The sequence below is a fragment of the Petaurus breviceps genome, unplaced genomic scaffold (genome assembly GCF_028583685.1).
Source record: "Petaurus breviceps papuanus isolate PSGF00001 unplaced genomic scaffold, PetGlider_PUasm1.0 185, whole genome shotgun sequence".
NCBI lineage: Eukaryota > Metazoa > Chordata > Mammalia > Diprotodontia > Petauridae > Petaurus > Petaurus breviceps.
Genome location: NW_027185797.1, coordinates 39,863,539 through 39,890,733, shown reverse-complemented (window position 1 = coordinate 39,890,733; position 27,195 = coordinate 39,863,539). Strand labels below are relative to the sequence as shown.

The following is a 27,195-nucleotide window of genomic DNA, read 5'->3' as shown; positions in this document are numbered from 1 at the left end:
GGCAAGTCACCTAATATAGGCTGACCCTTATAAGCTTGCTAGTTAATTGAACCCTGATCCTCATCTTGCAATGCACACAGAATACATGGGTCCCATCCATGCACACACATGTACAGAACACATGCACACACATGTATATGTGAATCATGCACGAAGCACACATGTTTTCATCTGTGAAATGGCAGTTCCTTCAGAACAAGGCCTGTTTCTCTTTTGCTACTTCTGGGGCCCAAGACAGAACCAGAACCCAGTAAGTACTCAATAAATGCCTGTTGCTTGATGGTTGAATTCTGTTTTGGATGCCTTGAAATTGGGATACCTAAAGTATATCTGGGTGAAAATGTCCAACAGGCTTCTGGTAATGAGTGACTGGAGCTCAGGACAGAGACTGAGCTGGATCCAGAGTCCAGAGAGTTAGAGTACCGCTGTGGAAAGGAAGCTAGATTTGGTATCAGAGAATGTAAAGTCAAACTTGCTTCCTGTGTGACATTGGGCAAGACTCTTTCCCACCCTGGGCCTCAGTTTCCCCATATTTAAAATGAGGGAAATTGTTCTGAGGTTCTTTCCAGTTCTAATTCTATAATTCTAATGGCCTTCCATGGGCCTCAGTTTCCCCATATGTAAAATAAGAGAGCTGGACTCGTCAGCCTCTGAAGTTCCTTCTAGCTTTGGACCTAGGATCCCTTGGTCCTTCTCTCTCCTTTGTTCTCTCATCTCCTCACAAACCAATGTTGTTTCTGGGTGATCTTTCTTTCCTCTCAGTCTCTACTTGTGAGGAGTTTGGGCTCACATTACACAGGGGCTTTAAGACCTCCATCCAGCTTGGATGATCTTTGAAAGGACTCGGAGACTGATGGCCTGGATTCAAACAGTCCTGTCACTTATTAGGTCAATGAATAGATGCCCAGTTCCAGTGGAGATGTCCCTGTCCAACAGATCTGGGAGTTCCTGGATCTTCACAGTCATAGGTTCAAAATTCATTCATTCATTCATTCATTCATTCATTCATTCATTCATTCATCCATTTATTCACTCAACAAGCATTTATTAGGCACTCACCAAGGACCAGATGGGTGCTGGGGTCACAAAGACAAAATCAAAACAAGTCTTGGTCCTCACTGAGTTTTTATTTTATTGGAGAAAAACAACATATACACAGCTTAGTAAATGAAAAAAAATACATACAAAGGATGCTAATAATTGGGGCAACCAGGGAGGGCTTTTGTAGGAGATGACACTTGAAATGAGTCTTGAGAGAAGTCAGAAATTCCAAAAGGCAGGGGTAAAAAGGGATGGTTCTGGGGAGGATGGTTCTGCTGGAGCAAAGTCTTGGAGGTGGAAGATGGAGATGGAGAAAGGTAGCCAGGAGCTAGAATAATGGGCTCTAAATGACCAATACAGGAAACTGTAATTTACTCTACAAACAAGAAGGAGCCACTGAACCTGTTTGACCCACAGAGGCAGCTAGGTGGTGCAGTGGGTAGTATGCTTGCCTGGAGTCAGGAAGACCTGAGTTCAAATCCAGATTCAGACACAATAGCTGTGTGAACCTAAGCAAGTCACTTAACCTCTATTTGCCTTAGTTTCCTCAGTTATAAAATGGGGATCATTGCAGCATCCATTTCTCAAGGTTAATGAGGATCAAATGAGGTATTTGTAACATGCTTAGCACAGTACCTGACCCATAATAGGAGTTTCTTTCTCTGTGCCCCATACTTTTAGGAAATATTGATTAGCAGCTTCCTGGAGGAGGGGTTAGAGAGGGGAAAGCCTAGATCAGGGAGACTAAATAGGAGGTTATTGCAATAATTGAAGTGAGAGGTGATGAGGACCCCAATCCAGGGATATTGTGGAGTAAGGAATAGAGAAAGTGAAAGAAATTGGTGAAGTAGAATTGACAAGACTTGAACAGTGGGGTAGGTTGAGTCATTATAATAAAATGACAATATTACCTAAATTACAAAATTACCTAAATAAATAAAAGGCTATACCAATCAAACTTCTAAAGGATTATTTTACAGGGCTAGAAAAAATAGCATTCATTTGGAGGAACAAAAGGGCAAGAATCTCAAGAGAAACAATAAAAAAAGGAAAAATAAGGGAGTGTAGCAGCACCAGATCTCAAACTATGCTAGAAAGCAGTAATTCTCAAAGCAATTCAGTACTGGCTAAAATCAGAGAGGTTGTTCAGGGGGAATGAATTAGGCACAAACCATACAGATGCAGAGTGATCCAGTAGCCTAGCATTGCATAAATCCAAAGATACCAGTTACTCGAGTAAGTCTATGTGACAAAAACTGATAGTAAAACTGGAAAAGTCAGGCAAAAAATAGTTCTAGAATGTCACTGTCTAGGATTTACGGGAGTGCTGTAAGGTTTGTGAAGCACTTTACATTTTGTCTTCACATCTATCTTGGGGGGGTAGATGTTATTATCTCCACTTCACAGATGAGGAAACTGAGGCAGATGGATGTGAAATGCCTTGCCCAGGGCCACACAGCTCATAAATGCCTGGAACATCTTCTTGATTTCACGTCCAGCCTTCTCCTCATGGTGCTATTTTGGTGCCTAAAGCAACATCTCCCATCATTTAATATGATAAGTTGCGGATGAATCCATGACTTAGACATAAATGGTCACAAGCAAATTAGAGAAGCAAGGTAGAAATAACTTGTGTGATCATTGGAGAGGGAAGAATTCATGATCGAACAAGGGGCAGAGGATATCCGAAGAAGAGAAGACAGACAACTGCAATTACATAGAATTAAATAGGGTTTTTGAACAGACAAAACCAATGCAGCTAAAATTAGAAGGGAAACAAGTAATTGGGGAAAAAATCTTTCTGACAAGTTCATGGATGTCTGACTGAGTGAATGAATTTCTCCTTGTTCCTCTGGTGGCTGTAATATATGCACACAGTTGGTAAAGGGGTTTGGGTAGGTGGGTGAGTGAGTTCTCCTGGGTCAGCAAAACTAAGGAAGTCCAAGCTGGGCTGGCCATGTACATGGCTGAGTTCCAATTACACCATTGCAGTTTGCCCATCTCTCTGCTTTGGCTCCAGGGAGGGTTGTGGGATTTTGTGGAAATGGGGGAGGGAAAAGCAGGGTAGAAAAGGTGGTAATGTGTCTCAGTCTCTGAGGTCTTCATCCTTCTCCTGGGTGGCTTCCTTAGTGCTGATCTGTTCATAAATGTCTATTGAGGCAAAGGTCAATTTCTGGGGATTTAAGGAAGTACAATTAAGACTATATTGAAGCCCTGAGAGAGGGGAGGTGGAAGGGGCCTTGTCAACCATCTAATCTATGAGTTTTTAATTTGAGGCCCACAGTCTTCCAGAGAGAGATTTCAGGCAGTCCATAAACTTGCATGGGGAAAAAAAACATGACAACTTTGTTTTCACTAACCTCTATCTGAAATTCAGCATTTTCTTCAGTTATTTAAAAATTCAACTCAGAGAAGGGGTCCATGGACTTCTCCAGCCTGACTGCCCAAATGATCTATGGGCTGAGAAAGGCTGAGGACCTCTGTTTTCTAGTCTAGCCCCTACACAAAAGGAATCCTCCAACTCCCTGCCTAGAGAAAGGAAAGTGTTTCATCCTCTGGTTCCTAAAGCTCTCTCCCACAATGCACTTGGTTCTTTAAAAAATTTAATTGAATTTTTCCACTAAGCAAAAATTTCTTTTCTTTCCTTCCCACCTTCTTCCAGTCAGGAGGGAAAAACCAAACCCCGGCAACAAATATCCTTAATCAAACCCAATTAATTCCTACATTCACCCCAGCCCTTGTTCATCTCCCCTTCTGCACTTCCAGAGACTTCAATTCAATTCAGACATTTGCTAAGTATGTCCTTCAGACTGAGGCATTTCTAATTTAATCCAGTAATTAGCCTGACAAGCTTAGTTTCTGATTCTTTTCTTCTTTCCCCTCCCCTCTCCTTCTTCCTTGCCAGTGATCATCTACCGTCCTTTTGACATCTGGCTTCTCTTCTGTCTCTCATTAGTACCTCTCTCCAATCCTCACCTCTCTTGTGCATCTGATCCTGGTCCTGCTCTGCTCAAAGATTTTCAATAGCTCCAGGTTTCCTGCTGAGTTAGAATTTCTTTATCTGGAATCCAACGTCCTCTACAGTCTGACTCCCACTGACCTTCCCAGCTATGTCTCATGACTTTTCTCCAGTCAGTCAATCAATAAGCACTTATAAAACACCTTCTCTTCTAATCCTTGAGGAATACAAAAAAAGGCAGACCAGGAGCAGCTGACATTCCAACCCAAATGTCAGGCCACCTTAGGAGCATGCTCTGTACTATTCTCCCTCCCGTGCCTTTGCCCAGAGAACGTACATCCTCACATTTGGAATGCCTACATTTTTCTTCTTTGCCTTTGAATACCTGACCACCCTTTAAGGACTCACTCAAATGGCATCCCTTCCAGGGAGCCTTCTCAGATTTGCCCACTGGCAATGACCTACCTCTCAGATCCCACACATTACATTGTCTGTATTTCTCCAAGGAAATCACATAATATTGTATATTGCAAATTCCCCCGTGAATCTTATTCTCCAACTAGACTGTAAGTTCCCTGAAGGAATAGGCTTTGTTTTATTTAAACTGTCTCTCCCCCAGACCTGAGCTCAATGCACACTAGCTCAAGGCAAATCAATAAGCATTAACTAAGTGCCTACGGTGCACGTCCTGTGAGTCCAAAGCTCAATCCAAGAATCACCTCCTCCAGAAAACCTTCTTGAACCTCCCGGCTCGTGCCTACTCCCTCCATACTGTCTTTTAGCCAATATGTATAGCTCTTGTATCCCCCGTGGCAAGTAAGTCCTTGTAGGTCAGGGGAAAATTCACCTTTGTCTTTGTATTAACAGGGTCTGGCACATAGGGGGCACCAAAATTGGTGGTTGATTGATTTGAATGGAAGTCAATAACAAGGTGCTTTATTAAGCACCTAGTATGGACCAGGCACTATCGAAGGTGCTGAAAGACTAGACACTTGGGCATTCCATTATGCATAAATCACTCCAGTTGTGAAATCCCTCTTTCTGAGGATGAGAAAGAAATTGTCCTATTTTCTCCAGAGAAAATATCATTGGGGCAATTGGAGGGAGTCCTGGGAGAACGTTTTCCTGGTTCTCAGAACCATACTTGGAAGGGAGGCTCAGTGTCTCCTAGTCCAATCCACATGCCCAATGAATCCCCACTATACCAATACTCTAAGTCAGTGACTAGGAAATAGAATGACGATAAGGAGGAAAATTGGCAATAATCAGTAAGAATAAGGGACTCCCCCTGTCCTAGAGTGGAGGAAGGCAGGTGCTTCGTTGGTTCCCAGGGGCAATGGGGGAGGCCATAACAGTCCGGCCCAAGAGATGGCAGCAGAGAGCTGGGAGACAAAGCTTGCCTTTGGCAGGAGGGAGAGGTGGTGACCAGGACAGTCTGATAGCCAGAGCTGGTGTCTGGAAGGCAGAGGTCAGGCTGACAGGAGGCCAAGGGGTCTGAGGTCAGTCAAGTTCAAGGGTATAGGACAAAGAAGCCTGGGTGGAGACAGGAGGCCTGAATTCTAGATCTGGCTCAGACCCTAACTCCCTGTGAGACCTTAGACTAGTCTCTGTCCATTTCTGGACTTCATTTCCCCATCTGTAGAATAAGGAGTTTTACTAAAGATTCTTTAAGGTGCTTCTCAGTTCTGATATTCTCTAAGGTACCTCCTAGCTCTGACCTTCCCTGTTCTACATTTTTTCTCAGCTTTGACATTATCTAATGCTCCTTCTAGTTCTGACATTCTGTGTTCTAAGGCCTGGCTCCCAGCTCTGATATTCTGTGTTCTAAGGTCCCTCCCAGTCCTGACATGCTACTGAGAGTTAGTGTGCAATGGTGATTACCTGGTAGGGGTCCTCAAGTGAGTCTGGACAGAGGATGGAACAGGGGTCTCCATCCTGTGGACGTGTCATCATCTGGTAATGGAGGTTTCACAGAGAGGTTAGCAATTGCTGTGGCCTGGGTGACCTCTCCCTCTCCCTCCTCCTTCATGAGAGATAATGACCACCAGTGATCCAGCATCCCAACAGGAAGGCTTTTAGCTCATCATCCTCTGCCACCCCACCCCAGCTGGCAAAGAAGTCTGTATAGACTTGTCTTTACTCTCAACTTCCTCTCCCTCCATCCACAAAGTTGCCTATGCCAGAGGTGTGTCTGTGTCCACAACACTTATGAATGAAGCTAGAACCAGATTTAAATGGAATTGTAAAATATTGAACAAAATAAATAAAAATTCAACAAAACATAGACAACATTACATTTAAAAATGGTCATTAGGGGCAGATAGGTGGCGCAGTGAATAAAGCACTGGCCCTGGAGTCAGGAGGACCTGAGTTCAAATTCAACCTCAGACATTTGACACACTTACTAGCTGTGTGACCTTGAGCAAGTCACTTAACCCCAATTACCCTGACTCCCCCCCTAAATAAATGGCCAATATGTGGGCCATAGGGCTCCTTATGTACGGATCAGTTCCTTTTGTTTCCAGTTGAGTTGGTAGCATTGTTCTAGATTCTGGTCACTGGCACTTTGATGGCCATGGGTGGGATAATATTCTTTGATTTCCCCAAGCCAGATGAACCTTGCTGGGTGGGACAGTAGGAGGGGGATCTGGGAGAAGGTTTTTCTGGTTCTCAGAATTATAATTGGAAGGGAGGCTCAGTGACTCCTAGTCCAATCCACATGCCCAAGGAATCCCCACTATACCACATCCTCTAAGTCAGCGGTTAGGAAATAGAATGATGATAAGTAGGAATATTGACAATAATCAGTAAGAATAAGGGACTCCCATGGTCCCAGACTGGAGGAAGGCAGGTGCTTGGTTGGTTCCCAGGGGCCATGGGTCCCAATGGGGGAGGCCATAACAGTCCGGCCCAGGAGATGGCAGCAGAGAGCTGGGAGCCAAGGCTTGCCTTTGGCAGGAGGGAGAGCTGGTGACCAGGGCAGTCTGATAGCCAGAGCTGGTCTCTGGAAGTCAGAGGTCAGGCTGGCAGGAGGCCAAGGGGTCTGAGGTCAGTTAAGTTCAAGGGTGTAGGACAAAGAAGCCTGGGTGGAGACAGGAGGCCTGCATTCTAGTCCTGGCTCAGGCCCTGATTCCCTGTGAGACCTTAGACAAGTCTCTGTCCATTTCTGGACTTCATTTCCCCATCCGTAGAATGAGGAGTTCTATTAAATATTTTCTAGGGCCCCTCCCAGCCCTGACATTCTCTGTTCTTAAGAACCCTCTTAGCTCTGACGTTCCCAGTTCTAAGGACCCTCCAAGTTCTGACATTCCCAGTTCTAAGACCCCTCCCAACTCTGACATTCTGTGTTTTAAAGCCCTTTCCAGCCCTGACATGCTACTGAGAGTTAATGTGCAATGGTGATTACCTGGTAGGGTTCCTCAAGTGAGTCTGGAGAGAGGGTGGAGTAGGGGTCCCCATCCTGTGGATGTGTCACCATCTGGTAATGGAGGTTTCACAGAGAGGTTAGTGATTGCTGTGGCCTGGGTGGCCTCTCCCTCTCCCTCCTCCTTCTTGAGAGAGAATGACCACCAGTGGTCCAGCATCCCAGAACAGGAAGGCTTTCAGCTCATCGTCCTCTGCCACCCCACCCCAGCTGGCAAAGAAGTCTGTATAGACTTGTCTTGTCTTTACTCCCAACTTCCTCTCCCTCCATCTACATGATGGCCTATGCCAGAGGTGTGCCTGTGTCCATGACACTTCTGAATGAATCCAGAACCAGATTTAAATGGAGTTGTAAAACACTGAATTAAATAACTAAAAACACAATAAGGCATAGATAACATTACAGTTAGGAATGGCCAATATGTGGGCCATAGGGCTCCTTATGTACAGATCAGTTCCTTTTGTTTCCAGTTGAGTTGGTAGCATTGTTCTAGATTCTGGTCACTGGCACTTTGATGGCCATGGGTGGGATAATATTCTTTGATTTCCCCAAGCCAGATGAACCTTGCTGGGTGGGACAGTAGGAGGGGGATCTGGGAGAAGGTTTTTCTGGTTCTCAGAATCACAATTGGAAGGGAAGCTCAGTGACTCCTAGTCCAATCCACATGCCCAAGGAATCCCCACTATACCACATCCTCTAAGTCAGCAGTTAGGAAATAGAATGACGATAAGTAGGAATATTGACAATAATCAGTAAGAATAAGGGACTCCCACGGTCCTAGACTGGAGGAAGGCAGGTGCTTGGTTGGTTCCCAGGGGCCATGGGTCCCAATGGGGGAGGCCATAACAGTCTGGCCCAGGAGATGGAAGCAGAGAGCTGGGAGCCAAGGCTTGCCTTTGGCAGGAGGGAGAGCTGGTGACCAGGGCAGTCTGATAGCCAGAGCTGGTCTCTGGGAGTCAGAGGTCAGGCTGGCAGGAGGCCAAGGGGTCTGAAGTCAGTCAAGTTCAAGGGTGTAGGACAAAGAAGCCTGGGTGGAGACAGGAGGCCTGAATTCTAGATCTGGCTCAGGCCCTGATTCCCTGTGAGACCTTAGACAAGTCTCTGTCCATTTCTGGACTTCATTTCCCCATCCGTAGAATGAGGAGTTCTATTAAATATTTTCTAGGTCCTCTTCCAGCCCTGACATTCTGTGTTCTAGGGCCCCTCCCAGCCCTGACATTCTGTGTCCTAAGGCCCCTTCCTGCTCTGAAATTCTAGGTTGTAAGGGACTGTCCCACCCCTGACATTCTGTGTTCTACAGTCCCCTGCCCCCAAGTTCTGAGGACAGTCAGCCCCTCTCTCCCAAAGGCAGGGGCTGATGTCTGAATCCATCAAAAGCTTTAGAGCTGGGGACCTCAGAGGCCTTCTAGTTCAATCTCTTCATTTTACAGAAGAGGAAATTGAGGCAAACAGAAGCTAAGTGACTTGCCCAAGGCAATATAGCTAGTGTCTGAGGCTAGATTTGAACTCATATCTTCCTGGGTAATTCTAGGTAAGTCACTTCTCTATGACTCAGTTTCCTCCTCTGTGAAGTAAGGGGGTTGTGCTAGATGACCTCTAAGGCCCCTTCCCCATCTGGGTCTATGACCCTGTGACTAGATGACCTCTAAAGGCCCTTCTAGCTGTAAATCTATAATCTATGACCTTGTGAAGAGACCTGTCCAGAGTGAAATGCATAGTATGTGGTCAAGCCATGGTTTATGCCCACTCCTTGGTATAATCTCCACCAATTCTACTCTTCCCTCCCCTGATGAGGAATTTCCTGGTTCTTTGGTCTTGGGGGGAAGATAGCCTCTTTCTCCTCTCACTCTGGACCCTTGGAGGAGGCCAGAGTGTGCCCCTTGCGGGGGGGGGGTAAACAGTAGAGGGGAGGAATTGAAGTCTCCCCCCCATAGGCTCCCCAGGGGAGGTCTTACTTGTCCATTTGAGGGCTGGCGTTGAAACTGCAGACCATTTTCATACATGGTAATGTCACCTGAAAAAGTCAGAAACACTGATGGGGACTCCAAGCCTTAGTCTCCTGACTGGAGACAGGGCCCATACTACTCAAAATGGTGAGAGAAGGAGGTGGGAGACCAGTCATCTAAGATGCTCTTGGAGCCTTTCTAAAGCTCCACATTTCAGAGATGTCCATTGTAAAAGGAAGTAAAGACCACCCCTCCTTCCCCATGCTAGACTTAGGAGAGGGTAGATGCATGATTCTAGAAAAGGCAATAGTGATGGGTGCTTAGGGCCCTAAGGTAGGGAGAGTTCTCTTCACAGACTAGGGGGAAAGGAGAGATCTCAGAGGTTGCAGTCAGGACAGAAATCAGTGGGAGGGGCAGGGAGGGTGACCCAACAGCTAGTTATACTCACTGTTTCTCATGGATGATAGGTTCTTCTCTTTTTGGCCTGGCCCTCCTAATACTTCCTGTGAGTACCTGATGGGGCCAGATGGACAAGAGGGTTGGGCAAAGCCTGGGGGCAGGCTTGGGAGGGCTGATCAGAGAGCCTGGTGTTTGTTGGGCCTTAAGGGGTCCAGACCAGGAGCGCCTGGGAATTCAGTCTGACCAGGAGTCATAATAAGAGTCAGTGACATTTAGATAATGCTCCAAGGTTTGCAAAGTATTTCACAAATATCACCTCATTCAACAGTGTTGGAAAGTCTATACCTCATACATGAATGTCCCCACATAAAGGTGGGGCTCCTTTCAGAGGACTACATGTCACTTCCCATCTTAAGGATGTAGCAATAGGGAATAGACCCATGAGTTCATTGGTCCAGGGATCAGAGAACCCTCCTTCTATAGTGAAGGCTGGTCCCCTCTCTGCAGTTTAGAAAGGTGTCCAGAGTCATACAGCCAGTAAGTATGGGAAACAGGACTTGAACTCAGGTATTTCTGGCTTCCATTACTCCCCCAACCCGAAGTCTTTCAAGGTTCTTTTTCCATATAGTCAATATGAGGCTTTGAGTAACTAATTTGTATAGTAAAAGACCAGAAGAGCTTGAGTGTTGCCAGCAGGCAATGAATTTTCCCCCAGTCCCTAGATGAGTTATGTCCAGGATGCAGAGAAATAGAGGGGATTCCTACTCTGGTATACTCTGGGTTGTGTGAAATCCTTTCCAGCTTTTGGGGTCTTCAAGGAAATAAGCTTTGCCTGTCAAACCTGGTCTTGATGATCCAGGATTACTGAGCTGCCAACCCAACCCAATTAGAATCATGGGCTCTTGGGGCTGAGAGGGCCCTTGGAGTCCAAATGTCTAGTTCCAGCCTCTTGAAACTCTCTCCACCCCTGTCCCCCTTCCTTCCAGCTCCACGAATTGGGGGCTCACAGCATCTCAGAGCTAGACAGGCATCTCATGCAAGGTGTAACCAAGCAGAAAATCTCTTTATGTATCAGACAAATGGTCCTCCTGCCCCTGCTTTAAGGCCACTGCCTGCCCTGTCCTACCAGCTGACTAGGTAGCTTCCCATCTCTGAAGGAAATCCATTCCATTACTGGACAGCGCCTATTGTTAGAGTTTCCTATCTCTGTTTGGGATCTGCCTCCTGGAAATGTGTTCCCACTGGCCCCAGTCTGGACTTCTAGGGCCAATTAGAATACCTCCACTCCTTCCCTCTTCTGCAGGGTAGCTCTTTAGATACTCAAACAATTATTATGTGCTCCAAAGTCTCCTCTGTTTCAGGCTAAAACACCTTCAAGTCTGCTAAAGGACAATCTCCTGTCCTCTCACCATCCTGATCACCTTCCCTTGAATACACACACATTTGTCAAAATCCTCCCTGAAATGGGACAGACAGCATTAGGACTGCCCCACCATGTGGTGGAAAGAGTCAGAAGACTTGGGTTCAAATCCTCCCACTGTCATTTGTGACACCTTGCACAAGTCACCTGATTACTCTCAGCCTGAGTTTCCTCCTCTGTAAAATGAGGGGATTGGACTAGGTGACCTCTAAGGTCCCTTTCAGCTCTCTATCTATGAACACAATATATCAGGTATAGTCAGACAAAGAAAGTGAGACTAGCTCTTGTTTTAGGAGTTGCTTAACCTCTCTGTGTCTCAGTTTCTTTATCTGTAAAAGGAGGATATGAACAGTTATGAGGATCCAGTGAGATCATACTTGTAAAGCACTTTGCAAAATTTAAAGTCTTCTGTAAATGGTAGTGATCATTTTTTCCTATTAAGTTTCACCTTGTTAGATGTAGCTCAGTGTTTTCATAATGAACATTTTTATTCCTTTGGCGCTTTTTTGGATCACCAAGTTCTTTCATTCCCTTCAGCCAGTGAATTAGCTGGTGCCAATATAATTATTCCCATTTTACAGTTGAGGAAGATGAGGCTAAGAGAGATCAGGGGTTATATGAGCTCACACAGCTATTAAACAAGATGTAGCTTGACAAAAAGATTTTTAGAGCATTGGACACAGACCTAGGTGGTCTGGACTCCAAACCTTTCTCTGATCCTTATGATCTGTGTGACTATAGGAAAGCCACTTACTGTCTCACATTCTGTCTCCTCATACCCAGATGGGATGTAGGAACTGTTTCTTTTCCAGGGCTGCTGGAGGATATCCTGTATATAAGGTATAAATTAGATAAGGTGGTGGGGAGGGGTAATGGAAACCAGGAATACCTAAGTTCAAGTCCTGTTTCCCACACTTACTGGTCTTATGACTCTGGATACCTTTCTAAATTGCAGAGAGGGTGCCAACTTTTGCTGCCAGAAGAAGTGTCCTCTGTTCCCTGGACCAATGAACTCATGGGTCTATTCCCTATTGCTACATCCTTAAGATGGGAAGTGATATAATCCTCTGAAAGGAGCCCCACCTTTATATACTAATTTATATAAGCTGAAGTATCAGCGGGGATGTGAGTCCTTTCTTTTACACCCTAGCCTGGTGAAACTCTTTATGGGGACCCAAGAGCCTCTTGTCCAACATGTAATCCATCACTCACAGCTTTGCATTCTCTGAATGTTTTCTAACCATGCCCATCCACGAAGGATGAATAACTCTCCCAATGGGAAGCCTGGCTATCACGGGCGTTAACGACAGCATTTCAGGCGGGGTGGCAGGGGGAAGGTCCCCATTGCTGGGATGACATTACCCTCTTGCCTTTTTGCGTAGAAGATAGACCAGAACGCTGATCAGAGCCATCACAACCAGAATCCCCACTAGGATGCTGGCCAAGGTGAGTGAGGAGTGAGAGAAGTCAGAGGAAGAGTTGTCTGTAGGAAAAGAGAGCAAATGGAGTCAGACCAGAGTCTGGTGGTTGGAAAAACTGAGTTCAAATCCTACCTCAGACACTTATTAGCTTAGTGACCTTTGACTCTTAGCCTCTTTCAACCTCAGTTTCCTCATCTGTCAAATGAGGATAATTCTTACAGCTACATTGCAGGGTCGTCATAACCTGAGCTGCTATCACTTTGCAAACCTTGATGCTGTAGAAATAATTACTATTGTTACCAATCTTAAGAGTATTAGAATATATGCAAATCTGTTGCCTCTATCTTCCCAAGCAGCACATACAGAGTCTCTTCACCAGAAAAGGCAATACCTAGTAGCTGGCTAGCTGAGTCTCAGATCTTCTTTTAAGGTGATTGTTGGTTCTTCCATAGGCGCCTCTGTGTTCCAAGCAAGCTTACCTGCTACCTGTTCCCCGAACTCAACAGGTCCTCTTCTGTCTCTGTGATTTTGCTCAGGTGATCTCCCTCCTTCCTGTTCTCTGCCTCTTAGAATTCCCAGCATTCTTCAAGGCTCAGATTAGACCTCATCTCTTCTGGGAGGCTTCTCCTGATCCAGCCCCTCAGCACCTCCCCTAGCTGTTAGCACTCTCTCCCTTCTGAAATGACTTATTATTTATTTATCTACATACTGGAAGCAGTTACATTTCAGCGTCCTGCTCCATCATCCTGGGACCCAGCCAGATGTACCCTATCCTTCAATAACCTCATTTGGATGAATAAGGGATGTGCTGGCCTCTGCATTCACTTTTTAGTGACGTCGTGGCAATAATATCCAGAGGACTACTCATCTGGTGAACTAAATGATGGGAAATGAGTAGGAGAAACTGATCGCCCCGGTAGCCTCTGAAACCAGTCCTCTGGACCTCAGACTTTGTGGTTGGCTCTTTGGTGGAGAGGTTGGAGCTGGGGTGGGGGAGAAAAGAGATGCGCCCGGGATTTTTATCTTGACAAGCAGCATGGCATAGTTGGAAAGGCCCTGGATTAGAGTCAGAAGTCTTAGGTTCAAATCCTGGCCCTGCTACTTGCTACCTATGACCTTAGCCAAGCCATGTCTCTTGTACCTTAATTTCCTCATCTGTAAAATAAAAGGGTTGGACTAGAGGTCCCCCCCAAGGTTCCTTTCAGCTCTGGGTCTCTGCTCTATGACCTCCAGAAGTTAGAGAGAGCTTGTGGAACAATTTCTAACCTAAGAATCCTCTCCAAACCCACCATTCTGGAAGGTCACCTGTGTGGGAACCCAGCTAAGGTGGGGAGGTGATTCTCAGTGGCTCCTCATCTGGGAGGAGAGCAGCCCCCCAGGACTCAGTGATTCAGTAAGGGGCTTGGTATATCAGCCAATCACTGGGTGACTAGATAAGGGGCTTGGTGGACTGTAGAAGGAGCAGCGCCCCCCAGGACTCACCAGGTGATTTCATAAGGGGATCGATGTAGACAGAGATAGCTGCAAAGCGCTTTAACAAGCTGTTCCACGCTGTGCAGGTGTAGTGCCCTGGAACCAGGGACTCTCCGTGGAGTGTTAGATTCTCCCTGTCTATCACCAGCGTGGAGCCATTGAACTGCCAGTCATACCGGGCAGATGGGTGAGACTCAGCCTGACATCTTAAGGTCAGAGTGGAGTTGGCCTTGACTTTGACGGTGTGGACCAAGCGAGATCCCGGCTCCTGGGTAATCTTCACCTGATCTGGCCCATCTGTGAAGACAGGAAGAAAGGGCCCAATTCTGTTCAATGAGCATCATGAGGACCCATTGTGGGGGAGGCACTGGGTGAGGGGCTGGGGACAGATGTCAAAAACCCAAACCATCTTTTTTCTCATTTTCCAGTCTGGGATGGGGCCAATGGGACATGCTCACAAATAAGTCAAGACAAAGTGTTATTTTGAAGGGGTGGTGTCATTAGCAAATGAGGGCCGAGGAAAGACTTCATGTATCTGCACAAACTTTGAAAGGTGTGAGAGGGATGTGGTAAGGGAAGAGAAGACAGAAGGACATCCCCAGCCTGGGAGACAACCTGAGCAAAGGCATGGAGATGAGAGATGGAAGGCTGAGTTTAGGAAACTGCTATTAGGTCAGTTTGGCTGAAGGACTGAGTGAAGAGGGATAATGTGAAGGCAAGTGGGAGTCTGGTGGAGAAATGGCTGGTAAGACTTTGGTGGGCTATTCTCCAGGGGATAGGGATCCATTGAAGGTTTTTGAGTAGGGGAGTGACATGGTAAGACCTGAACTTTTGAAATATAAATTTTGCAGCTGGTTAGAGCATGGATTAGAGATAGTAACAATAATGAACATTTATGTGACGCTTACTATGTGCTGGACACTGCTAAGTGTTTATCAATGATTATCTCATTTGATCTTTACAACAACCTTGCAAAGTGAGTTCTATTATGCTCCCCATTTTACAGATGAGGAAATCGAGGCAGGCAGAGTTAAGTGACTTGCCCAGCTAGCAAATATCTGAGGCCAGATTTGAATTCAGGTCTTAACTTCAGTCACTGCAAGACCTGGAAGGACTAAAGGCATGGACACTAATTAAGAAGCTATTGCAATAGTTCGGGTGAAAATGGATGATCCGGGACCAGGAGGCCCCGTCAGAGAGAGGGAATCAGGGGAGAAACTCACAGTCGACTCTCAGAGTAACGTGGTCACTGCTCTGGGCGCTGACTTGATTCCAGACTTCACACTGGTACTGTCCAGCATCTTCCCTCCTGGTCTGCAGTAGAGTTAGAGTCTTGTTGTCCTTGGACAGAGATAACCTCGCTCTTGGTGGAATTACCTTGTTGTTTAAGAACCACAGGATAGTAGTGCTGTCATCCTTGGTCAGGCACTTAAAGGTCACTGAGCCCTTGGCCTCTGTGATACTGGAGGTGTTGGCCAGGATGAGGGGTTTGGACACCATCTCTGGACAGACACAGGGAGAGAGGCATAGTCAAAGCCACCATCTACCTAGTGGATCTGAAATCACAAGCCCCAGCTCTAATGGAATTTCCTTATCTCTGGTCCCAAATTTCTCCATCTGGAAAATGGCAGGTTTGGAATAGATGGTTTCTTAGGTCTCTTCCAAGGGAAACTCTCTGATTTACTCATACAGAGCCAGGGGCAAAGCTGACCAGCCCAAACAAAGGTTTTTGTCTTTGGAGCTTCTCCACGTGAAGGCCGTTTCTGGGGATGCCATTGCTGATCTGGGCCAGTGCTGCACCTAGCATCGACAGAGTGCCTTAGACCCACCGACTGAGTCTTACAACTAGCCGGGGACACGAGGGGGTAGAGAGAGGAAGTGGGAACCAACCAATCCTGCAACAAACATTTACTAAACACTTGCTATGCCAGGCACTGGGAACACAAGAACCAAAGAGAAAAAAAAGAAGAGAAGCAGTCTTTATTTTGAAGGTGCTGTCATCTCTCTCTCTCTTCTGTCCATCTATCTGTCTGTCTATCTCTCCTGTCCATCTATCTTTCTTTCTTGTCCATCTGTCTGTCTGCTTGCCTGTCTATCTCTCCTTTGTATCTTTCTCTCTTGTCTATTTATCTCTTTATCCATTCATCCATCCGTCTGTCTGTCTGTCTATCTATCTATCTATCTATCTAATCTAATCTAATCTATCTGTGTCTGCCTGTCTCTAACCTGTGCATAGAAAAGCATACAAAGCATGTTTATTTACATATATGCATATAATTACTGAATAAATACAAAATGGACACAAGTTTGCTGAATGAAAGGGAGGGAGGAGACTAGCAGTCGGGGAAGGGGATCATGAAAGTGAAAGGGTGGGAAGGTTCCAGGATTCAAAGTCAGGAAGATGTGGGTGTGGGTCCTGCCTCTGGTGCTTGCTAAGTGTTAAGACTCTAGGCAAATCTCTCACTTCTCTGCCACTGGGAGTCCTAACAGCGCCTCCCTGCCCCCTGCACATACACATTAACTGAATTTAATTGAGTTTCATGTGGTCATAGATTTACAGCTAGAAGGTCATTAGTTTGCCTCTCTCCTTTCCCTTCTCCCCAACCCCAAATTTTAGAGATGGGGAAACCAAGGCCCTGAGAGTTAAGCCATGTACTCAGGGTCACAGAGCTGAGATGTGCTTGAGGTAAGTTTCAGACCCAGGTTTTCCTTGCTCTCAGTCCAGGGTCAGTTCTTTATACCGCCCTTCGAGTGGGAGGAGGCTTGGGCTCCCGGGATGGAAGCCAGGACTCACGGGAGGCTGGGCTCCTAATTTAGCTCAGTTTTCCTCTCTCCCCAGTACCTGGCTGCACGTGTTGGTGACTTTGCCTGTTCTGCATGCCCCTCTATGGTGAATTCCCTAGGTGTAGGGGACTTGACTTTCTCATCCATTCTCCCTCAGAGGGCCAAGCCCCCCGTTCCCCCTCACCCCCCCACAGTTGGATCTTAATCTGTATTTGGATATAGATTTTGATCTGGGAAGGCCTCATCTGCCCTAACCCCCTCGTTTTACTGAGGAGGCCACAAAGGCTGAAGGAGGTCAGTAAGTGCAAGGGCTGGGATGCAAACCTATGTCTCCTGACTTCAAACACAATGTTGTTTTCTTCTCCACAAACCGAGCTGCCTTTCCTGCAATCTGAAAACCCCAGCACCAGACAGGGGTGTCTGGAGCAAAGGACTGGATGTGTGGACAGAGCCATACTCTCCAGGACCAGAAACCCTGAAAAGGAAGGTGGCCTTACAACATCCTGAGTCCTTGTGCTGAGCAGGGGGGTGGGGCTTCCTCTTTTCTCAGAGGGGGAAAAGAATGGAGTGTTCCCCTGCTAGGAAATACAACAGGAAGGAAATACAACAGCCAGGAAGCCAGAATCTTGCCCCCTGCTGGGCCAGATGGGCCTCCCCCATGCAGGGAGTCACTGGGGGTGCTTCAGAGAAGCCAACAGGAGATGAGGCTCAGGGAGTAGGGGAGAAGATTCAGTCCTCGTGTTCTCCTGGCCTCATCCCCATCCCTCCAAGACTACAGCAGAGAGAAGGCAAGGAAATCTGGCTTGGATAGAAGTCAGGATGCCTTCGGTCTACTGCTGCTTCTGCCCTGCCTTTGGCTGAGTTCTCTCCCAGTCAATTTTCTCATCTGTATAATGGGATGGGTGGGATGAAATGATCTTTCAGCTTTGATGTAACATGTTCTATATTCAAAAGTTTCTTTTACTTCTGACATTCCCTGTTCTAAGGACCCTTCAAGCTCTGACCTTCCCTGTTTTAAGGCCCTCCCAGCCCTGACACTTTGTGTTCTAAGGTCATTCCCAGCTCTAACAAGCTCTGCTCCAAAGTCCAATCTAGATCTGATGGTCTAGGTTTCCATGACCTGAAGATACAAACCACAGCCACCAGCATATTGTGAGGGACAAACAGAGTGGTCATGTTGCAAGAGGACCGGGGGAGGACCATGTGGGGAGGTGTCTCAAGAGAACTTCTTGTCCCTTGGGGGAAGTTGGTGAAAGGAGGAAAAGGGCAGAGGGAGCCCCTGCCATGTGTCCTCACTCCTCCTCTGATCCTGCCCATCTGGGCTGCCCGGGGTGAGGGGAGGGGTCATGGGGTTGAGGACTGAGGATTCCACATCCTTTCTCCTCCTCTTGGCTACAATGACTTTCTTGGGGCTTCCTGCTGCTCTTTTCCCACCATAACACAAGCCCCTCTTCTTTCCTCAGACACAGAGCTTGATGATGTAGAGGAAAGAGCCCTGGCATTGGAGTCACAAGGACCTGGGTTTGAATTCTTGCTCTAACCCTTGCTGGGAGAGACTGTTCAGTGTGATAATTAGACTGCAGAATTTGGGGTCCTGAGACCTGGATTGTAATCTAGTCTTAAACATTTACCAGCTACGTGAGAGCAACTAAGGGTCGAATAGTGCATAGAATCCTAGTCAGGAAGACTCATTTTACTAGCTATATGACCTTGGTCAAGTCACTTAATCCTGTTTGCCTCAATTTACTTGTATATCAAATGGGCTGGAGAAAGAAGTGGCAAACCCTTCTAGAATCTTTGCTGAGAAAACCGAAATGGTGTCATAAAGAGCTGGGCATGATGGAAAAATGACTTAGCATCAATAACCTTCCAGAATTGCCATGAACATCAAATGAAACCATATTCATTAAGTGTTTGCAAACCTTAAAACATGCATAGACACTGCGTGTTATTGTTTTTATCTCTGCCTCTGCACTGACTTGGAATGCACTCTCTCCTCACTTTGCTACTTAGAATCTCTGGTTTCTTCGATGCATGCACCCCCTCCTACGTGCAGACCTCCCTGATTGCTGCTATGGTGCCTCTCCCCTCCCAATTTCCTGACACGTCTTGGGTACCTGTTCTCTCTACATGCATGTACACACATCTGCATATGAACACATGCTCATGTATTGTGTGTATGCACATCCGTGCACAAAACCGAAACCATTTCTATCTTCACAGTGGCAACATTCTATCAGAGGAGATAGCGTGTGTCTGTATACATATGTATGCATATGCAGACACACATACACATTGTCTCCCTGGATAGAATATTCGCTCTTGGAGGATGAGGGTGATTCACTTGTCTCTCACTACCCAACCCCTAGCATGGTGTTTGGCACACAGTGGTGAATAGTTGGGTCAGGTCTTATGATTCATGATCTAGTTAATGAGTTAAGCACCTTTTTCCTTTTGCAGCCTAGGAGCAGAGAAAGCATAGGGGGGCAGACAGCCTGGGAGTTACTGCCATCCTCCATAATCCCCGATGTCTCTCTATGGCTTCTAGACTAAAATCCAAACTCCTTGGCTTGCCGTTTACAAAAGTCCCTTGTGATCTGGCCCCAACTTATCCTTCCAGACTGATCTCACATGATTTCCTCCTTATATAGCCTATGATCTTGCCAGACTGGCCTGACTGTCATTTCCTGTACTTGACATTTTGTTTCCCACCTCTACGCATTTGAACAGGCTGCCCTCTCCCCTCAATTCTCCCTTTCAAGGCTCATCTCCAGTGCTCTCTCCCATACAGGACCCCTTCTGATTGCCTTGGTTCTCAGTGTTCCCCTCTCCACTCCCTACAAATCTGTACTCACCTTGCATGTCTCATACACTGGCAAAGGGAGTTTCCATACCCAGCAGTTTCCTATGTCAATGAATTCTTGAGTCCAGACCCTATCCCTAGCCCTCACACTTATTTATCTGGGTACACGATTGTAGGATAGAATGAGATTTCTTCTGAATCTCATGGACAGACAGAAGGACATCTTGTTCCATCATGGCTGTGAGTATATCGGGGTCGATGCCAAGGTGAGTATCACCTGGGCATCCCTTGGCAAACCTTAACCGATAGATATGCCAGCTATTCTCAGGATTTAATCCAACTCCTTAAATTTTACAGATGAAAAAATTGTGGCCAAAGGAGAAGTTCAGTGAATCGCCCAGAGTCATGAGGACAGTGAGTGGTAGAGACAGTTTTCAAAGTCAAGTCCCCCCGGTTCTAGAATCAACTCTTTTTGTCCTTATATCATCCTCCTCTGAATATGGCCATCAGTGCCGTCCTGGGGAGCAGGAGGAGGATGGGCACTTTCCCCAGGCAGAGGCAGGGTCTTGGCAACAAAACTCATTAAACTCAAAGCTATCTGAGGGCAGGGGCAATGTTTTGACTTTCTTTGTAACCCTAGCTCTTAGTACGGTGCTTGACATAAAGTAGGTGTTTAATAAATGCTGTCTGACTGACTACCAGGTTTTCCTCCCCGGTGTGAAGGGAAAGCCCAATACTCACTGTAGACCTGGAGTTCCTTGGATGTGGTCGCCATTGAGAAATCTGGCCTGATCTCTTGGAAAGTATAGTTCCTCCCATCTGTCAGCCTGACATTTCTAATCAGCAGAGAAGCATTTTCATAAAGTACTTCCCGGCCAGTGTAGCCAGGGCCTGTATTGTAGATTTTAGAGGAAATGTTGTAGGATAGAATGAGGTTTTGATGATCAAGGCCTTGGAACCAGGAGAAGGCACGACTTTCCCTTTGAATTCCATGGACAGAGAGAAGGACATCCTGTCCTGCAATGGCTATGGGTATTCTGGGGTAGATGGCAAGCTGGGTGTCACCTGGTAGACTCCAAGAAGTGAGAAATGAGGCTGGAAAGGAGAGATAATAAGAGTAAATTTTAAAAAGGGAAAATGAAAAGGAAGGAAAAGGAAGAGGAAGGAAGGGAAGGGAAGATAAGGGAAAAGGAGATGAGAGGATGGGACAGGGGGGAGAGAAGAAAGAGGAGAGGGGAGGGTGAGGCTTAGCAAACATATTGATGCCTTTGGGATTATAGGGTCTTGGAAATAGAGCCATAAGGGTCTTAGGGGTCATCTGATCCATCTCTGATTCATTTTACAAATAAAGAAATTGAGGTACAGAGAGGGAAGATATTTGTGCAGGGTAATGTGTCAGAACTGGGATTCAAACCTAGGTCTTCTGTCTCCAATTCCATCGTTCTAAGAGGAGGAAGAAGACAAGTCTTTGGTTTTTACTTCTAGGAACTGAGTCAGTGTCTGCCCCTAGGAGGAAGTCTGGACTACTGGAAAGAGAGCACCTGGCTTCAGGTGTGGGCTCTAATGCTTACTTGATGTGTGACCCAGGGCAAGACACTTAGGCACTCTTGGCCTCATTTTCTTGTCTGTAAAATGGTGCCTCTGTGAGCTAGCTAAGGATTAAGAACCTAGGTCTGGGAATAGCTCACCTTTGTGCTTTGATGCTTGGAGATAGGAAGGACAAAGATGATCTTCTCCACTTTACAGAAGAGGAAACTGAGGACTAGAGAGAGGAAGTGACTCATCCAAGGTCCTACACCAACTAAATGTCCACATAATTTGAATTCTTAGAGTGCATTTTCATTACAAGTTGGGGTTGGTTTGGGTTCCTATATATACCATGTCCATGAGTATGTACAGAGGCTTGACTGGGTGTGCCTGCATGCATGAATCTATGCACACTTGTGACTGTATATTTGTACATATTTGTATATGTCCATGAGAATGTTCTAAAGGGAAGAAACAGCTTAGGCAGCTTTAGCCCTTACCATAGAGCAGAGAATGTCAGAGGCAGGAGTGGTCTTAGAAAAGGGAATGTCAGAGCTGGGAGGGGCCTTAGAGCAGGGAATGTCAGAGCTGGGAGGGACCTTAGAACAGGGAATGTTAGAGCTGGAGTGGTCTTAGAACAGGGAATGTCAGAGCTGGAGTGGTCTTAGAACAGGGAATGTCAGAACTGGGAGGGGCCTTAGAACAGGGAATGTCAGAGCTGGGAGTGACCTCAGGACAAGGAATGTCAGAATTGGGAGGGGCCTTAGAACAGGGAATGGCAGGGTTGGGAAGGGCCTGAGAACAGGGAAAGTCAGCTGGGAGGGGTCTTAGAACAGGGAATGTCAGATCTGGGAGGGGTCTTAGAACAAGGAATGTCAGATCTGGGAGGGGTCTTAGAACAAGGAATGTCAGAGCTGGGAGGGGTCTTAGAACAAGGAATGTCAGAGCTGGGAGGGACCTTAGAACAGGGAATGTCAGAACTGGGAGGGGACTTAGAACAGGGAATGTCAGAATTGGGAGGGGCCTTAGAACAGGGAATGGCAGGGTTGGGAAGGGCCTGAGAACAGGGAAAGTCAGCTGGGAGGGGTTCTTAGAACAGGGAATGTCAGAATTGAGGGAGACTGAGAAGTAGAATACAACAAGTAGGAGAGACTTACGAACAGGTGTCAGAACTGGGAAGGACCTTAGACAAGAGAATGTCAGACTTAGAACAGGAAATGTTGGAGTTGGGAGGGTCTAAGAACAGACAACGTGGGAGATGGAAATGGGGGATTCCCTTAGAATAAGAAATATCAGGACTAGAAGGGACCTTAGAATGTCAGCACTGGGAGGGCTTTAAGGGATGCTTAGTTGAAGCTATTCCTTTCTCATTTGAGGCCCAGATATGGGGAAATGATATTTAAATTTCTTCCATGACTCAGTGGCAGAGTCAGATCTCGATTTTTGGTCTTCTGGTGCCCAACAGGTATTTCTTCTGTGTATGGCTTGTTGGGAGGGAAAGAGTCCATGTTTGGTAAATGAGATATGCTCAAAGGATATGAGCAGGCGGTTTTGAGAAGAAATCAAAGATACCTATAGCTATATGAAAAAATTCTCTAAATCACTACTGATTAGAGAAATGCAAATGAGGTACCACCTCACATCTTTCAGATTGACCAACATAATAGAAAAGGAAAATGATAAATGTTGGAAGGGATGTGGAAAAATTGGGAAACTAACACATAATTGGTGGAGTTGTGAACTGATCAAAGCTATAAAGCTATGCATAACCTTTGATTTAGCAATACCACTACTAGCCCTCTATCCCAAAGAGATAAAAGAAAAGCAAAAAGGTTCTTATTTGCACAAAAATATTTTTAGAAGCTCTTTTTCTGGTGACAAAGAATTGGAAACTGAGGTACACCCATCAACTGACTGAACAAGTTGTGGTATATGATTGTGAATGCTACTGTGCTATAAGAAATAAGGAGCAGGAGCACTTGAGAAAAATCTGGGAAGACTTATATGAACTGATGCAAAGTGAAGTGGGCAGAACCAGGAGAGCACTGTACATAGTAACAATATTTTAAAGATGATCAACTGTGAAAACTTGGTTACTCTGCTCATGACAAAGATCCAAGACAATTCCACAGGACCCATGATGAAAAATGTTATCTGCCTCCAGAGCTGATGAACTCTAAAGGCAGATTGAAGTATATTTTTTTCCATTGCTCTTCCTTTTTTGGACACTATTAAAAATTAACAGTAATTTTTTCTATGACTATACATATTTGCAATTTTTTCTTGTCTTTTATTTTTATTTTTTGCTTTTTGGAGGGCAATTGGGGTTAAGTAACTTGCCCAAGGTCACACGGCTAGTTTTTTTGTGTTAAGTGTCTGAGGCCAGATCCAAACTCAGATCTTCCTGACTCCAGGGCCAGCGCTCTACTCACTGTGCCACCTAGCCATTCCTTTTTTCTTGTCTTCTTAAAGGGAAAGGAGAGGAAAGAGAGAATTTGGAGCTGGAAATAAAGTGAAATTGAACTAGAAATGAGATGAAGAGGGAATACAAATGACGCAGGAACATGGGTCCAGACTAGACACACAGAAGCCACTTAAGAATCATAGCCTTTTCTTCCTGTGCGACTAGTCCCTTTCCTTCTTATTGGCTTCAGTATCTTCATTCGTAAAAGGAGAAGATTAGACTACTGGTTCCCAAGGTTCCTCCCATTGCTGACATTCTCTGGTTCTGTGACTCACTGTATGATTTTTGGCCATTCTCTTTTTTAACTTCAGTTTTCCCATCTTTGAAATAGATGTTTCTCATATCTCTTTCATTTCTGAAGTTTTTCCTACTTTCTGGACTAAATTGAATTGAATATCTAAGGAATCTCTTATAATAATTAATAACTGACGTTTTGATAGGGCTTTAAAGGTCACGAAGAGCTTTAATATATTATCTCCAGGTGTGGAGCCAAGATGGCAGTGTAGAAGCAGGAAAACTTCTTATTCTCCCTCCATAACCACCTGAAACACCATAAAAATGACTCTAAACAAACTTTAGGGCTACAGAACCCACAGAGAGACAGAGGGAAATAAATCTCCCACTGAAGACAGCACCACAGGCAGACAGGAAGGGTCCATTGCAGCATGCTAGGAGCAGACCCCAGTCCCACATGAGCCCATGGTTTTAGCTTGAGGGTGCCCCTAACAGCTGCCAGCTGGAGGCACTTTGGGAGAATGGATCACCACTGCTGCATGGCTGCTTGAGAGCTCCTGGCCTGCAGATTGTAAGGGGACAAAGTGACCAGTCTGAAGGGTAATTGATTTTGCTTTAACCTACTTGGATCTGGATAGCTATCTAGGATGGAGGTACTGGGGTACATGACCAGGTGCCAGAGTTGGTGGAGGCTTCAGAGAGGGCACCCAACTAATAGCTCTGGCAGCTGCAAAAACCCCAGCAATCTGGGGCAGAGCTCTCCTCTCTGGAAGCAGAGTTCTACTGTGGCAAAAAGCTCAAAATTCAAGTAATTGAGTGGCAACATGAGCAAGCAAAGGAAGCAAAGCAAGCACAGCAATCTGACTTTGGATTCCTTTTTTGGGGACAAAAAGGATCAAAGCATGGAAAAGGAGAAAGACAACAAAGTCAGAACTCCTGCACCAAAAGCTTCCAAGAAAAATATGAATTGGTTACAGACCATAGAGGGGCTTAAGAAGGATTTTGAAAACCAAATAAGAGAAGTGGAGGAAAAATTGGGAAGAGAAATGAGAATGATGCAAGAAAATCACAAAAAGAGAGTCAACAACCTGACTGAAGAAAATAACACCTTAAAAAATAGACTAACTCAAATGGCAAAAGAGGCTCAAAAAGCCAACGAGGAGAAGAATGCCTTAAAAAACCAAATTTGTCAGATGGAAAAAGAATCTCAAAAGCTCACTGAACAGAATAATTCCTTCAGAATTAGATTGGAGCAAATGGAAGCTAGTGACTTTATGAGAAATAAAGATACTATTAAACAGATCCAAACAAATGAAAAAATAGAAAACAAGGTGAAATATCTCATTGGAAAAACCACTGACCTGGAAAATAGATCCATGAGAGATAATTTAAAAATTATTGGACTACTTGAAAGCCATGATCAAAAAAAGAACCTAGAAATCATCCTTTAAAAAATTCTCAAGGACAATTGCCCTGATGTTTTAGAATCAGAGGGCAAAATAGAGGTTGAAAGAATCCACCAATAACCTGAAAAAGATCCCAAAAAGAAAACTCCTAGGAATATTATATCCAGGTTCCAGAGTTCCCAGATCAAGGAGAAAATATTGCAAGCAGTCAAGAAGAAACAATTAGAATATAGTGGAAACGCAATCAGGATAACACAGGATCTGGCAGCTTCTACATTGAGGGATCGAAGGGCTTGGAATAAGATATTCTGGAGGTCAAAGGAGCTGGGATTAAAACCAAGAATCACCTACCCAGCAAAACTGAGTATCATGTTTCAGGGCAAAATATGGTCATTCAATGAAATAGAGGACTTTCAAGCATTCATGATGAAAAATCCAGAGTTGAATAGAAAATTTGACATTCAAATATAAGAAGCAAGAGAAGCATGAGAAGGTAAAGAGGGAAAAGAAATCATAAGGAATTTATCAAAGCTGAACTATTTACATTCCTACATGGAAAAATGATAATTATAACTTTTGAAACTTTTCTCGGTATGAGAATAGTTGAAGGGAATATAAATATATATATATATATGTATACATATATATGTCTTTATAGGAGGGTATATGGGAGTATGAATACATATGTGAGTGTGTGTATACACTGTGTATATATGTGTACAGGTATACATAGACAGAGGGCACAGGACCAATCGAATAGGAAGGAATGATACTTAAAAGGTGAAATTGAGAGGTGAGAGAGGAATATAATGAGAGGAGATGGGGAGAGACAGAATGGGGTAAATTATCTCATATAGAAGAGGCCAGGGAAAACTGTTACAATGGAGGAGAAGAACAGGAAGGCAAAAGGGAATGAGTCAACCTTACTCTCATTGAATTTGGCTTAGGGAGGGAATGACATACACACTAAATAGGGTATCTCACCCTATAGAAGAGTAGGGGGGAAGGGGATGAGAAGGGGGATGATGGATGGGAGGGCAGGTTGGGGGGGAGGGAAGTTGGAAGCACACACTTTTAAAACGGGACATGGTCAAAGTAGAGAATAGAACAAGTTGAGGGCAAGATAGGATGGAGGGAAATATAGTCAGTCTTTCACAATATATCCACTATGGAAATGTTTTGCGTGGCTACGCATGTACAACCTATATTGAATTGCTTATCTTCCCAGTAAGGGTGGGTGACAAGGGAGGAAGGGAATGAATCTGTAATTCAAAGCTTTAAAATCAAATGGTTAAAAATATTATTATTTTTTTTACATGCAACTGGGGAAGTAAGATATACAGGCACTGGGGTATAGAGATCCATCTTGCCCTACTGGAAAGTCAGAGGGGAGATGGGGGAGGATATAGGAGAGAGCAGATTGGGGAAGGGGGTATACAGTGGGATTGCTGTTTTGAGGTGGTGGGTAGGGGAAAGACAGGGAGAAAATTTGTAACTCAAAATCTTGTGGAAATGAATGATGTAAACTAAAAATAAACATAAAAATTTAATTAAAAATACATTATCTCCTTTGTACCTCACGACAGTGCAGTAGAGGTAGATGCTATTTTTATTCCCATTTTTACACATGAAGACGCTGAGGTAAAAAGAGGTTAAGTGACATGCCCATAACCATCCAGCTAGTGAGTGTCAGAGGCAGGATTTGGACCCAGGTTTCCCTTGTACAAGTTCATTACTGTATCCATTATGACCTACTGCATCCCTAGGCATAGAGACAGACTTGACTCCTATGGAAGAGAACTGAGTCCTTCTTAATCCTCCACCCCATGAATCTCTTGTATCTCTCTCTTTCAGTGGCCCTTGAAGGAGTTCAGCCCCAGCAAACAGACCTTCT

General features: G+C 45.2%; 1 protein-coding gene across 1 annotated transcript in view; it reads right to left on the bottom strand.

Moving 5' to 3' along the window:
• LOC138161923 (carcinoembryonic antigen-related cell adhesion molecule 1-like) overlaps positions 1–27,195 on the bottom strand; it is a 332,874-nt gene that overhangs the window by 12,956 nt on the left and 292,723 nt on the right. The window contains exon 5 of the mRNA XM_069089003.1: positions 15,307–15,585. Within this exon, the coding sequence (XP_068945104.1) occupies positions 15,307–15,585 (279 nt within the window). The remainder of the gene's footprint in view (positions 1–15,306; positions 15,586–27,195) is intronic.